Source organism: Eretmochelys imbricata, chromosome 3, assembly GCF_965152235.1.
Source record: "Eretmochelys imbricata isolate rEreImb1 chromosome 3, rEreImb1.hap1, whole genome shotgun sequence".
In the NCBI taxonomy this organism is placed as follows: Eukaryota; Metazoa; Chordata; order Testudines; family Cheloniidae; genus Eretmochelys; species Eretmochelys imbricata.
The window spans coordinates 126,549,990-126,565,939 of record NC_135574.1 but is presented as its reverse complement, the minus strand read 5'-3'; the positions used below and the strand labels follow the sequence as shown (position 1 = coordinate 126,565,939).

The 15,950-nt window shown below is 40.6% G+C and overlaps 1 protein-coding gene across 3 annotated transcripts in view; it reads right to left on the bottom strand.

Moving 5' to 3' along the window:
- The window catches only part of CEP43 (centrosomal protein 43), a 51,105-nt gene that overhangs the window by 19,633 nt on the left and 15,522 nt on the right, over positions 1-15,950 (bottom strand). For all 3 annotated transcript variants that reach the window (XM_077813331.1, XM_077813329.1, XM_077813330.1), the window contains 2 exons: positions 15,234-15,368; positions 11,443-11,523 (listed from right to left, as the gene is read on the bottom strand). In XM_077813331.1, coding sequence (XP_077669457.1) covers positions 11,443-11,523; positions 15,234-15,368 — 216 coding nt within the window. The remainder of the gene's footprint in view (positions 1-11,442; positions 11,524-15,233; positions 15,369-15,950) is intronic.

The following is a 15,950-nucleotide window of genomic DNA, read 5'->3' as shown; positions in this document are numbered from 1 at the left end:
TGCAGAACTCTGGTATGTAACCTATCACGTACATCAGCCTCCATACCAGATGACTGGCAAATAGCTAATATAATACTGAATTTTAAAAAAGGCTCCTGAGACGACCCTGGCAATTACAGGCCAGTCAGTCTAACTTCAGTACCAGACAAACTGGTTGAATCTATAGTAAAGAGCAGAATTATCAGACATAGATTAACATGATATGCTGCGGAAGAGTCAATGCGGCTTTTGTAAAGGGAAATCATGTTTTGCCCATTTATTAGAATTCTTTGAGGGGGTCAAAATGCATGTGGACAAGGGTGATCCAACTGATAAGGCATATCTGGACTTTCAAAAAGCCTTTCCCAAGGTCCCACACTAAAAGCTCTTAAACAAAATAGGTAATAATGGGATAAGAGGATAGGTCTGCCCATGGATCAGTTACTGGTTAAAAAAAATGGGAAACAAACAAAGGCTTGGAATTAATGGTCAGTATTCACAACTGAGAGAGATAAATAGCGGTGACCCCCAGGGATCTGTACTGGGACCAGTATTGTTCAACATATTCCTAAACAATCTGGAAAAAGGAATAAACAGTGACGTGGCAAAGTTTGCAGAAGATACTAAATTACTTGAGATAGTTATGTCCAAAGCTGACTGAAAAGTTACAAAGAGATCTAACAAAACTGATGATTGGGCAACAAAATGGCAGATGAAATTCAATGGGGATTAATGCAAAGTGATGTATATTGGAAAACACAATCCCAACAATACATACAGAATTATGTTAGCTGATACCACTCAAAGATATTGACATAACTGGGGATAGTTTTCTGAAAACATCTGCTCGATGAGCAATGGCAGTCAAAGCTAACATTGTTAGGAACTATTGGGAAAGGAACAGATAATATCCTAATGCCACTATATAAATCCATGGTACGGCCACACCTTGAATACTGCATGCCTCATCTCAAAAAAAGATATATTAGAATTGGAGAGTACAAAGAAGGGCAACAAAAACAATTAGGGGTATGGAACAGCTTTAATATGAGGAGAGAGACTGGACCGTTCAGCTTAGAAAAGAGACGACTAAGGGGGGATAGGATAGAAGTCTATAAAAACCATGAATGGTATGTAGAAAGTGAATTGTGAATTGTTATTTACCCCGTCACATAACACATTACTAAGGGTCACCCAATGAAATTAATAGATAGCATATTTAAAACAAACAAAAGAAAGTACTACTTCACACAACACAGTCAACCTGTGGAACTCATTGCCAGGGGATGTTGTGAAGGCCAAAAGTATAATTGGGTTAAAAAAGGAATTAGATAAGTTGATGGAGGTTAGGTATCAATGGCTGTTTGCCAAGATGGTCAGGGATGCAACCCCATGCTCTGGGTGTTCCTAAGCCTCTGACTGACAGAAGCTGGGACGGGACAACAAGGGATAGTTCACTTGATAAATTGCCCTGTTTTATTCACTCCCTCTGAAGCATCTGGCATCAGCAACTGTCAGAAGATAGGATTCTGGGCTAGATGAATCACTGGTCTGACCAGTATGGTCATTCTAATGTTTCTTATGTAAAGACTGCTATCAAAGCAATCAATCACTTTATGTGTACAAAACAAAATTTTCCACAGAAGAGAGAGAAATACTGTATGTCTTTTCTATCAGATTTCTGATCATGCAAAATGATTCCCTACTGTCAATTTACTGCAGCTTTGTCCAGGAACACTTAAAATGGAACAAGAGAAGGCATTTCTACCACTTCCCTTTTGAAATTATTTCACATTGTAATAAACCTAATTGTAGAAAGTTTCTCTCAGAATGCTTACTTTTTCTTATCCTTATTGTGGTATACTTTCCTAAAAATTCTTATTCTTGATGCTTACAATTTTCAAATATTTGTGTACTATACTGTCCCTTTCTTAGCTGTTATTTCCCCCTCATATGTACATTAATAAACAAATTAAGTTCAATAAATACAGCTATATTGCCCACTCACCTAGCTTGATTAGGTCCCTTTGAAATTCCTCACACAGTCGTCTCTAGACTTTATTAACCTAAATAAGAAATGGTTACTAACCTCTTCTGAAACTGTTTCTTCAAGATGTGTTGCACATGTCCACTACATTTCAGGTATGTGTTCACTCAGTGCGCAGCTGCCAGAGATGTTTACTTTAGTGATACCCATCGGGACAACATGTGCACCCTCTGCTGCTTCATGCCATTGCGTGAAGGTACAAAGGTACTCTCTTTCCCACCCCAAACCAGTCTGCCAGATGGTTTTGAACACCCAGAAGGTGAGAGGCCTTGAGATAGACTGAGCTAGTGATACAAAACTCCCACAGCCATGTTACTTCCTGGCATAGCAGAGTTGACTGGGGCCCTCCTGGCCTGTTCACACAGGACATGGCCACTGTGTTGTCTGAGAGCATGAACAGATTTCTTCCTCTGACATAGGGAAAGAAGATTTGACAAGCTAAGCTGGATGGCCCTGAATTCTTTGACATTTACATGCAAAGTTAAATCCTGAGCCAACAATAAGCCTTGAGTCTCCAGGGATCCCAGGTAAGACCCCCAACCTAGGGCAGAAGCATCCATAACTAGGGTCAAAGCTGGTTAAGGAGGAGCAAATAGAACCCCCCACCACACACATTTGAAAGGTCTGTCCACCAGTCTAGAGAGGCCAAGATTTGAGTGGGCACCCAAACCACTGTGTCTAAGGGATGGCAGATCAGAGAGTACACAGATGTCAACCACTCTTGCAACTTCCAGAGATGAAGCCTGGCAAACTGAACTACTTAAGTGCATGAGGCCATATTCCCCAGCAGAATGAGGCCAATCTGTGCTGTCTGGTAGGATGGGCCCTCAGGTCTAAAGCTATGGCCAGCATTGTCTGGAATCTTATCTGTGGAAGGAAGACCTTCCTTCCACAGAGTCCAAGACTGCTCCTATCAACTATTTTTTGTGAAAGAATTGACTTCTCAGTGTCAATGAGCAACCCTAGCACGTCAAATGTTGACTGGATGACAGACATGCTACGCAGCACCTGAGCCTTGCACCATCTTCTCACCAAAACAGTCATTCAAGTAGGGAAATGAACTGAATTCCTCAAGAATGCTGCCACAACCACCATATATTTTGTGAACACCTGTGGATCTGCAGCCAGGACAAATGGTAGTACTGTAACTCCAGAGAGGGATTAATGGAAATCAGTGTGACCATGAAAATTCTAGTATGGAAGCAAATTCTTCCTTTGCTTTCAGGATCAGGAAATAGTGGGAATTAAAAAAAAAAAAAACAACACACACAAAACAAAACCCACCTTCCCTCTGTATAACTGAAGAATTTTCTCTATGGCCCCCGCTAAAGAAGAGATTGCACCTCCCGAAGGAGGACCTCCTCCTCAGAGTGATCCCTGAAAAGGGATGGGAAGAAGATAAAGGGTGTATCCCAACTCCACTATGCTTAAGACCACTGGTCTCTAGTGGGACTGAGACTTAGGCTTAGGAAGTGGAATAGCTGGTTGGCAAACAGTGGGACAGGAGAGGTTGGCACCCTGGAAACTGGTAGGCTGCCCTTGACAAAATGTTTGCTTAGAACTCTTAGTCTGTCTGGATGAACCAGGAGCTGTTGCTGAAGAAAGAGGGAATGGTCTTCTCCTACAACTTCAGCCTTTTTTCCTGGCTCGGTCTTGGTGACAAGATGTGAAAACAGGGAGGCTGCTGAATAGAAGAATTGCTTCCTCTTTGGTGAAAGTGTATGCCCAAAGATTTGTACATCTCCCGTGAGTTCTTTAGACTATGCAGCTTGTCATCTGTCTGCTCAGAGAAGAGCAACAACATGTCAAAAGGCAGATTCCCTATGGTCTGTCAGATACCTTGGTGAAGACCTGATGACTAAAGTCATAAGCATCTGTGGTTTGTAATGGCCAATACCACAGCTCTAATTGCAGAGTTCAGCAATGTCCAACCACATCTGAAGGGAAGTTTTGGCCATTCATTAAACCTTATCCAACATGATGAGAAATCCCCTCCTTGCATCCTCTAGCAATTTGTCTTTAAGTTTTAATATATTGTCTCAGAGGCTAAATCCCTGCAAAGCCTGCTGGTAAACAATCCTAAACTTTAAGCCCACTGTCAAATCAAGTTTTCTGCCAAAGAGATCCTGCTTCTGTGCATCCTTTCCTACTGGGGTAAATGCCTGCTGACCCTGGCGTGCTCTCTCATTAGCTGCTAAGACCACCAATGACCCCAGAGGGGGGTGGGTGTAAAAATACTTAACCCCTGAAAAGGGACAAAATATCTGCACTTGGTCCTTTTTGCTGCGGGTGGGGGAGGGAGAGAGAGAGACACTGCCACAGCACTTTGCTGTGCTCCAAGATAACTGCATTAAGTGAGACCACCACTCCAGATCAGTGGCTTGCAACCTTTCCAGACTTCTATACCCTTTTGGGAGTCTGACTGGTCTTGCGTACCCCCACGTTTCACCTCACTTAAAAGCTACTTGCTTACAAAACCAGACAAAAAAAAATTTTAAAAAAAAGTCTCATAGCACACTATTACTGAAAAATTGCTTACTTTTTCATTTTTACCATATAATTATAAAATAAATCAATTGGAATATAAATATTGTACTTACATTTCAGTGTATAATATAGAGTGATATAAACAAGTCATTGTATGACATTTTAGTTTGTATTGACTTTGCAAGTGCTTTTTATGTAGCCTCTTGTAAAACTAGGAAAATATCTAGAGAAGTTGATATACTCCTTGGAAGACCTCTGCGTACACCCGGTTGAGAACCACTGCTTTAGATAGTCTCACAGAAGCTAAGATGTCAACCAGCCTGTGAGACCTTTCTCCAACCCCTTCCACCTGGATATACAGAGCGGAAGCCACACTCTTACACAGATCCTGGTGAGCCCTGTAATCCTCAGTGGGAGTTGAGGAACCTTCCAACACAACTGCTTCACTGGGTGATGAAGAGGAGGAAGCCAAATGCGGCTGCAGTGGGGTCTCCACTGATTGCGTTAAAGGGAGATCCACTTGAGCAACTTCCTCCCTCTTGGCACTGAGCTCAATAACAGGAGTGGTCTCCCGCTGCAATTGGTATGATAAATCTTGGTGCTCACTCAATGAAAAAAAAAAAAAAAAAAAAAGAGCAGGGAGGGCATAAAGCAATCCTCCCCAAAAGGCTACAGATAAGGCTCCGAAGCCCAATTTCCGCCTGGCCATGGGTCTTTTCTTGAAGGCTAAGACACAGCCTCCAGGAATATCAAGGATGATAGGTGGTGGAAGTGGAAGGGAGTTGTTCCTGGTGTGGCTGTGATACAGAGACAACCTCAGAGTCTGAAGACAAATTAGCCTCTTCTGACTAAGGAGGGGGCTGTTCCCATTGGTGCTGGGGATTAATGTTGGGAGCCCAGAGACAGCAGTAATGGTAAGATCATGGTCAGCTTCCCTTTGGACAATAGAGGCATGCAAAGATGCAGGCGAGAGACTGGAGGCATGCACGGTACCCACTGCTGAGATGATCCAGTTACAGTAGGTGCTGGTACTGGGCAAGAAGACTCCTGGATTGTTAGCAAAGCTGACCCTGAGACACTCAGTAGGTCCCAGGCTGAACATAAGCTTCTGGAGTAGACAGTACTGGGATATAGTCTCCTGTACTGTTGAACCAGACGAAGCCACCTCAGAGGTGCCAATGCTGACAGTCCCTGCTGAGCAGATTACGGTCTCGGAGTGCACCTTGGCCACAAGTTCACTCTGTTTTCCTTGTAAAAATGCTTGCTAAACTTCAGTGCTGAGGACCTCGCTCTCCCAGATACTGAGCCCTTACAGACCATCTTCTGGTCGTTCTTCCCCAACACTTGGGAGGGGGGAGCACTTCTGAGTGACATGGATGCACTCGATACCCACCCCGAGTGGGAACACACTGAGGGTGGACACAGAGCTGCCTCCATGAGAAGAAACTCAAGTCTGACCTCCCTCTCAGTCTTGGTTCTTGGATTAAAGTCCCTGCAAATTTGAAAACAGTCCCTGAAGCGAGATTCCCCAAGACACTTCAGGCAATTGGACTGCAGGTCACTCGCTGGCATCAGTTTCTTGAAGGAAAGCAGGGCTTTAAACCCAGTGACTGAGGCAAAACCCAGCAACGGGAACCAAAATATTAAGGAACATTTCAAAAGAAAACTCATTTCTGTAAACAGTTTAAACTACTGAAATTACTAAGACGAGTAACAACCATATAAACATAGGAAAAAACCTACAACAACAGAACTACACTTTTCAACAACCATAAAGGCCGTAAGAAGAATTGAGAGAGCACAGGGCGCATGTGCCACCCAAATGGGTACCACTGAGGGAAAAATCTCTGAGAGCTGCGCGCACACACACACCCCCGAAGTGAAACTGACACGTGCAATCAAAGAACTGTATCTTATCTAAATTTAGATAACTCCCTGTTCATCCCTTTTCCAGATTATAACTATATTAAACACTGGATACGACATGTAACCTTGAGGCAGCCTCCTGTCAACCTTTTGCTATGGGGAAATTTTTCCTTTTATTTTTTCTCTTAGCCAGGTTATGATCCAAGCCAATACTTTGCCTCTCATCCCATGATTTCATTTCTCATCTTGTCATAGGACCTTTGAAAGTCTAAAAAAAATTAGGTCAACTTTATCCACTACTTTGACATGTTGCAAGAATTCTAGTAGATCAGTGAAATACTATTTTCCTATGCAGACACCATGCTAGTTAGATCCTAACATAATATGATCTACCAAGTGTTTTATTAGTCTATTTTTAACCTATTTAGCAGGTACAGATAAAGGGTTTACTGCTCTGTATTCCACAAATCATCCATTGAGTCTTTTAACATAGGCACGTTTGCTATCCTCCAGTCCAGAAGCTGTTTTTAATGAGAGATTGCAGAGTTTTACTAGTGGCTCAAACACTTCATACTTAAGCTCCTTGGAACTACACCATGTGGGCCTGGTATCATAAAAAGCACAGTGGATAATTAGACACAAAAGATTATTCCTAAATCAAGAACCAGCAGAAATGTCCACTGCACACAAACTGCACAAAAGCTCTGTAAGAATGACGGATTTTCCAGATAATTTTGTCATTTATATGCCTATTTTCAGGGAACAACTCGACACTATGTTCAGTATGTCAAAGTATTGCACAAATTTACTAAGATGGAGTTTGTAGACGTTCAGGAAACAGGAAAGCCAATTATACTGTCAAGGCAATGCCAGCACCAAAAGCAACTGATTATTTGCTTGTTTGCTCTCTAAGAAGCAGTTACCCTGGACGGGCAAATGGCTTGATTTCCGGATGCCTTGGCAATCAGTATGAGATTAAGGATCTTGTATGAATATTTGTACTCCCCTCAATTCCCTTTTAGAATGGCCAAAATGGATATATTTGCTCAATAAATGCTTGGTAATGTCTTATGTAGATTCTAAAACTTCTGAGCAAGAATAACTGGAGACAAGATTCTGGCATCAGTAGGGTCTCATATCTGGTAAAAACTCCAACCTTATATAAATTGCATGGAGATAATTGTATAAAATGGGGATCACCTATGCCACAAGATTGAGCAAATACTAACCCTAACAACAGTCCTTTGAATGTGAAGCTCTATACAAGTGCTCAATATCAACCATCTCCCCTGCCTCTTTGTTTTTGTCCCCACTTTCTAACTATAGCCTGTTTAAGTAAATGTAATCCTGAAGCAACTGAGGCACATACACTGAAGTGTCACAGAATGAAATCCTCCCTGTCCTAAGGGATCTTAACACTTTTTCTTGTCCTTTTTAATAAGATTTTTAAAATATATTTTTAAAAAAAGGTATTACACTTTACTGTATGAAGACACTTTGTACATTTTATTTGTAATGATCACTGCAATACTTCAAGTTTATTAAAAATGCCAATCTTTAATAAGTATGTTAGTTTTCAGAGTTAAAAAACTGTTACTTGCAATTATGAATATTATTTCTTCTACTTTCCTTTTCTGGGGGATTTGAACACCAAACGTTGAACAAAGGTTACTTAACAGACATGCATAAGTGCACAAATTCCTTAAAGAACAAGATTAAGAAACCGTATTTGCTCCTGGTAAAAAACAGTGATAAACTGAGATGGCATCGATCAGACTTATTTTTTTTTATGAGGCTACATTACATGACAAACTGACACTTCCAATAAGCACAGACTTTCCTAATGATCTTCTATAATTTCCTCTCTCAAACAAAAGAAATGAATGAAAAATTGCAAAGCAGCCACTCTTGTTACTAGTTTTCTTGATTCTTTTCTTGCTATGCACTCTGCCATTTCAAACGTGGTTGTTCTTTTAAAAAAAATGTTGTAATATGTTTTCAGTTGTAATGTGCTTTATTCAGATAATTTTAAATTTGAATGGTCACTTATATAAAAGATGTGAATAATTAGTAAGTCTACTTTAGTGGAACGAGTTCTGAAAACTAGTTTTCCCTATTAAACTGAATAAGTATATTGTTGCTTTAAAAGAATTTACTTGTTCAAAAGGTGCTTTGCTGGTATGACTTCTGGCCTAATACAGATACAGGTATTAATGAAAGTTAACACTTTTGCTCTGTTCCACATAGTGGCAGCCAGAAAACATTCAGTGATGTATAGTTTAATGCCAATTTTAATGTTTTGATAATTGAAATAAATTACCAATTTTAAAGTAAGATCTATGCCGTAAAAATATAGCTGGCATATAACCAAGCATCAGTTAAGTGATTCAAGTTGCAGAAACATATGGTGATAATCTTAAGTAATGTTTGGGGAAACTATTTAAATGAAACAGCTGTTAAATCAAGATTATGGGAATTCACCAGGGTGTTCCAATTAAACAGCTTCTACCATAGGAGTTTTTCTGTCCCTTCCTCCATAACAAGCTGTACTATTCTTTCCTATTTTATATATAATTATAGCAATTGGACTCCCCCTTCCTTCATCACAAGGATTTTCTTTTTAAAACTTAGTTTTATTTTTACATACAAAAAATGAATCAAGTTTTTGTTGTTCTCTATTCTGAAGTATTTTTGGGAAGCAAGAGGGTGGTTAGAGACTACCTATATGTGATAGGTCATTCAGAACTGCTGGTACATGTATCAGAGGGAAAAAGGAAACAGTGACTTTGAAACTACTGCTGGAATACAAAACTTCACATACTCCATATCCACATTCCAATTCCCCAAAAGAGTAGAATGGGAAGCAACAAAACTAGTTTCAGTTTTTACGCATCTAAAATAAAAATAAAAAGGACAACCATGTTATTGAGGAGGAACTGAAGTGGACTAACCCTGGATAAGCGCAAGTGTCCAGAGTAGTCTTTTTTTGTTTTGAATAGGAATTGCACAGGGTCACTTTGTTAAACTCTGATGTGTTTAACAGTGTTATCTCATGATGTGATATCATCACTTGTAACAATTAGACCCTCACTTTGTGCCGAACACATTTAACACATGGCTATAACTTGCAATGAAACCATATTTTTTGTTTCAGAGTAACAGCCGTGTTAGTCTGTATTCGCAAAAAGAAAAGGAGTACTTGTGGCACCTTAGAGACTAACCAATTTATTTGAGCATGAGCTTTCGTGAGCTACAGCTCACTTCATCAGATGCATACCGTGGAAACTGCAGCAGACTTTATATATACACAGAGAATATGAAACAATACCTCCTCCCACCCCACTGTCCTGCTGGTAATAGCTTATCTAAAGTAATCATCAGGTTAGGCCATTTCCAGCACAAATCCAGGTTTTTTCACCCTCCACCCCCCCACACAAATTCACTCTCCTGCTGGTGATAGCCCATCCAAAGTGACAACTCTTTACACAATGTGCATGATAATCAAGTTAGGCCATTTCCTGCACAAATCCAGGTTCTCTCACTCCCTCACCCCCCTCCAAAAACCCACCCCCATACACACACAAACTCACTCTCTGTTCTGTTGTGTGAGAACCACTAACCCAGGAACTTATCCTTGCAACAAAGCCTGTTGCCAATTGTGCCCACATATCTATTCAGGGGACACCATCACAGGGCCTAATAACATCAGCCACACTATCAGAGGCTCGTTCACCTGCACATCCACCAATGTGATTTATGCCATCATGTGCCAGCAATGCCCCTCTGCCATGTACATTGGTCAAACTGGACAGTCTCTACGTAAAAGAATAAATGGACACAAATCAGATGTCAAGAATTATAACATTCATAAACCAGTCGGAGAACACTTCAATCTCTCTGGTCACGCAATCACAGACATGAAGACAGGTTTCAGAGTAACAGACATGAAGGTCGCTATCTTAAAACAAAAAAACTTCAAATCCAGACTCCAGCGAGAAACTGCTGAATTGGAATTCATTTGCAAATTGGATACTATTAATTTAGGCTTAAATAGAGACTGGAAGTGGCTAAGTCATTATGCAAGGTAGCCTATTTCCTCTTGTTTTTTCCTACCCCCCCCCCAGATATTCTGGTTTAACTTGGATTTAAACTTGGAGAGTGGTCAGTTTGGATGAGCTATTACCAGCAGGAGAGTGAGTTTGTGTGTGTATGGGGGTGGGTTTTTGGAGGGGGGTGAGGGAGTGAGAGAACCTGGATTTGTGCAGGAAATGGCCTAACTTGATTATCATGCACATTGTGTAAAGAGTTGTCACTTTGGATGGGCTATCACCAGCAGGAGAGTGAATTTGTGTGGGGGGGTGGAGGGTGAGAAAACCTGGATTTGTGCTGGAAATGGCCTAACCTGATGATTACTTTAGATAAGCTATTACCAGCAGGACAGTGGGGTGGGAGGAGGTATTGTTTCATATTCTCTGTGTATATATAAAGTCTGCTGCAGTTTCCACGGTATGCATCTGATGAAGTGAGCTGTAGCTCACGAAAGCTCATGCTCAAATAAATTGGTTAGTCTCTAAGGTGCCACAAGTACTCCTTTTCTTTTTGCATATTTTTTGTAGTGCTTATCTAACAGCATGCAGCAATACATCCTGTGACAATCTTCACAACATTTTACATTAAAACAACATGCAGAAAGTTGTTGAGACATTGCAACTAACTAAATACTTTCAGACTGAGCACCTTCAGATTAAGCATACAGCTTCATATGTGAAGGATGGATGATTAGCACCGAGCAAAGACTATTTAAGAGCTTGGTTAAACATCTCCCATTTAAGGCAGTATTGATAAATTAAAGCAAGGATTTACACAGCTCTTCTATATTTCAAAAATGTTTGGATAGAAAAGCCAGAGCCTCAAACAGCTGAGTATGATGGCCAAAATATTCCTGATACATGAATCAGTCAGCATTTCTGCAATAACCATCCTTTACATTAAAAACCCTTTTTAATGCACTTTACCACAAATTGTTACATTATTTAGCATTTCCTTTTATTTAGCTAACTTACCTTACTTGGTATTGGATGTGTATTTGATCTTCCATCAGGTGATTTTGGTGAAGAATGCATGTCAGACACAACTGGAGCTACCTAAACCAAAGTTTCACAAAGAAACAACATACTTAAGATTCCATAAGACTGTGTCAGAATGCCAAATGACAATGAAGGGTGCAAAACTCTTTGCCCTTCACTACGTACAAATTCTGACAGCGTGCAGCCAATTCAGCAACTTTAAGGCAGAACTATTTTCAAATTAAATTTTCTTCCGGCCAATTTATTAGTGTGTACTCAAACACATTCTTGGTGTAAGTGAAAGGGCTGAATGCACGACTTCTGAAAGTCTAGTAAACATTCTTTTGTTTAAATGACTATTCTGACCAGGAATGATAATAAATGCTATCATCGGGATTTCATTCTCTCTGCTTACAGCACAGACTCCATTACATTTGGAGATCTCTTCTAACTGCACTATATTCATCTCAGTGAATATTTTGTCATACAAATGCTTCAGTTTTCTTTTTAAAATACAACAGGTTTAAGCAGAAAAGCAGTATTTCAGATTAACAGATAGTATGGATTTTCGTTACAATTAGGGATGTGCCAAAAGTTTACTAAACATGAACCAGAGAGACAAAGTGGGTGAAGTAATATCCTTTATACTGAACATAGTACACTGCATAAACACTAACCAGTCACAAGTGTTGTTGACTTAAGCTAAATTAGAAACAAAGTAGTAAATACTGTATTCATCTACATCTCACACCGAATGTTTGTTGATTGCATCAGGATAAAAAAAAAAATCAGAATTCATCATTGCAACCTCTTAACACATGTTGAATACTTTCCCTAGTATATTAAATTGCTGTTATCATAACATTTTATGATGAAGCTCAGTAGATAGAACACTTTTGATTAATCAGTTACACAGAATCTCATTCCATTCCTAATCATAATGGAAAGCTATTCTAATTTTCTATAAAGACATTCTAGTAATTAAATCTATTTTGAAAAAATAAAAAAAACCAAAACAACCCAAGGCTATGTCTACACTGCGTACCTTACAGCAGCACAGCGGTGCCGCTGTAAATTACACAGTATAGTCAGCAGGAGAGCTCTCCTTCTGACAAAATAAAACCACCCCCAAAGAGGGACGGTAGCTTTGTCGGCAGGAGAGCAACTCCCACCGACAGAGCACTGCCCACATCGGCACTTTTCATCCATAAAACTTTTGTCTGTTCTGGGGGTGTGTTTCACACTTTTGACCAAAATATCTTTAGTTTATGCAAGTGACAGGGTTAAGTTTACATATTCAGATTTTCCTATTTTAACAATAATCAGCTTGTATACATGTTTTTTGACTTTAAAAATACAGGCTGTAAGAGATTAATTAAACAAGGAGTCTCTCCAGACAATAAGCACATAGAAACCCACAGCTTTTGGGATTGCTGAATTTGTTTCTGATTGAGCGATGATACTAGGAAGGCAGCAGATGTGAAGCTGAAGTGTCTCACATGAACCAACTGTAAGAAAGGAAGCAGCAACTGATGCCACAGGGAGCCTAGAGAAAGGAGCAGAGATTCCTATAGAACTTCCCATCTTCCCTTAGCTACCATCAGATCTAGCCCTGAAGGAGGAGGGAGAAGTTAGAACTGGCAATGCTGTAGCTGTTTTGGAAAGGAAGCAGTATTTCTTAAATATATATTCAAATATAAATGCTTAATAAGTTATCTCAAAGCAGAACATAATTTCGACCAAATTAACTCAATTAAGACAGACCTAAAGTTGAAGATTGGCAAGATAAGAGGACTTTGTTCTCTTGGTTGGAAGCCATGCAAAAGTTGCACTTCATAAGAATTTACCATATAGAACAGGGGTGGGCAAACTACAGCCTGTGGGCTGGATCCGGCCTATCAGGGCTTTGAATCTGGCCTACGGGATTGCTACCACTGTGGCGCTGCGGGCCCCGCACCACAGCTGGAAGCGGCTGGTACCACGTCCCTGTGGCCCCTGGAGGAGGGAGGGCAGAGGGCTCTGTGCACTGCCCTTGCCTCCAGGCACCGCCCCCTGCAGCTCCCATTGGCCAGGAACAGGGAACCGCAGCCAATGGGAGCTTCAGGGGAGGTACCTGCGGGGAGGGCAGCGCACAGAACCCTCTGCCCCTCCTCCCCCAGGGACATGGTGCCAACTGCTTCCAGGAGCAGCGCTGCTCAGAGCCAGGGCAGGCAGGGAGCCTGTCTTAGCCCTGCTGCGCATCGCTGCCACCCCAGAGCCGCTCCAGGTAAGTGGCGCCGGGCCAGAGCCCACACCCTGAACCCCTCCTGCACCCCCACTCCTTGCCCTGAGCCCCCTGCCACACCCCTCCTGCACCCCCTACCCTGAGCCCCCTCGTACACCCTGCACCCCTCCCACACCCCAACCCCAGCCCTACATTCATGACCCTGCATGCAATTTCCCCACCCAGATGTGGCCCTTGGGCCAAAAAGTTTCCCCACCCCGATATAGAAGGCAGGTTTTTAAAAATATTTTGTGTTTTATATTGTTCTTTTGGACTACTGCTTACAGTAAAATGGACATCTGTGCATACATACAATCCAATACACCAGTGAGCATAGTATTTAAGTGCCATGTATAGTAGGTGTATATGCCATAAAAAACATTGAGAATTTTAAGTTTGCACAATTAAGAACTCAAAGATCAGGAATGAAAGAGCTATAACTGCATATGCTACTGCCACAGCCTGCTTCCGATGTGTCTCCACTGCAGACATCTGCAAAGCAGCAACATGATCTTCACCACATATTTACAAAGCACGGCTTTGATACAACTTCCAGAACGGAATCCTGTTTCAGGCTCTCTGTTCTCCGTTTCTTTGGAAAAGATTTCTCAAGCAAACTCTTGTACCCCTTTTTATTTCCACTCCCCTAAAAAAATTAGTTTATTTTGGAACATCCCTTATTCTCAGTTCACTGATTTTTCTTTTGTACAAAGTTTCTCACTAATTGCTGTCACCTGTTCTAGACTAAAATATTGTTTCTGTATTGGATGATTAAAAAGCCTCGTCATGGGTCTGAACCTGCTCCTATTGAAGTCAATGGCAAAACTCGCACTGGGTTCAATGGAGCAGGATCAAGCCATATATTCATAGAATAGTAAAATAAAAATAAGAGAAAAATCCACACTGTTGGCATTGGCCTTGCTGCTACTCATTGCAGCTTTATCCATTTTTCTTCTTCTTTTGGGACGTCTCTCAAGCTACTTATTCCCCAAGAGCGAGAACCCTGCTCAGATGGTATCTTGCTAAATAAAGAAAAAAATACAAGTAATTTGTCTTCTCTGAAGATACGACCTTGTAGGGCTCTCACTTCCACTCAGAAGTGAAGATTTTTATGGATGTGTCTCAATTTTTATTATTTGTTTTCATTTTTAATTAGAGGTATATTCTTGCTTGTGTGTTCATTTTGTACTGGATTATCATGGAAACTGCCACCAAAGGAACTGACAGGAACATTTAGATGGTGGTATTTATATGCATCAAGGAATGGCAAATGATTACCAGTAGGGTGCCTGCCCATGTTTATCTACCACTGCCCTCAAGGGTCAAAAGACCCTGAGAGGTAAGGAAAATCTCAGACTTGCACTTAAGAGCTAAGACCCAGGAATGAAAATCCTGAAGATGGAAACTCTAAAGATACTATTTTCACACAAAGTATTTAAACAGTTCATCCCTGAGACAAGCAGTTTATAAACTACATAAAAATTTTAATTGTAAAAAAAGTATAATGCATGTTAACAATACTTACTTCTCCACTACTGGAACCCTTTTTCTGCTGACATCTTCTGACCACTTCCAACAATAAGGGGCCACCTACAGTACCTTCTGCTTCTATAATTCCTAAATCTCGGGCTAAATTCTCTCGCCCTTCGAGCCCATTTAGCTGGAAAAAAATTAACATATAATCTTAATCTTCAATGCAAATGAAAGTGGTAAACTTTTTAGGAGTTAGCACAGCAACAATTTGGCCAACCAATCAAGATTTCCCAGTTGTAATCGTGTACATATCAGAACTAGCTGACACTAAACAGCATCTTTATTATATTCCACATTATAGAACTAACAAAAACAAAACAAATAAATATTCCACGTCACTTAACACACAATTAAGATTAAAATAAATTTTATATTCAAGTTATTTTAGTCTATTACCTTTTAAAACTGGGTCATACCATACTTCAACCAATGATTCTGCAACAAGCTCAGCACAAATGGACCACGGCCTCCATGCAGGTTTCAGTGACTTCAATGGAACTGTGCAAGCACATGGCTTCACCTATGTGGAGCAGTATGCAGAATCAAAGCCTTACCTTCCAGCCTCTATGGGTCCAAAAAGTCTGATTTTAACTAACGACCCAGATGAAAATTTTTCCTATTCTTTTTTTCCAAATTCCGTTGTTCTCAACATCAGCAACAAGATTATAGAATAGCTTGTAGATCAGTTCAATAAAAAATGAACAAAGGT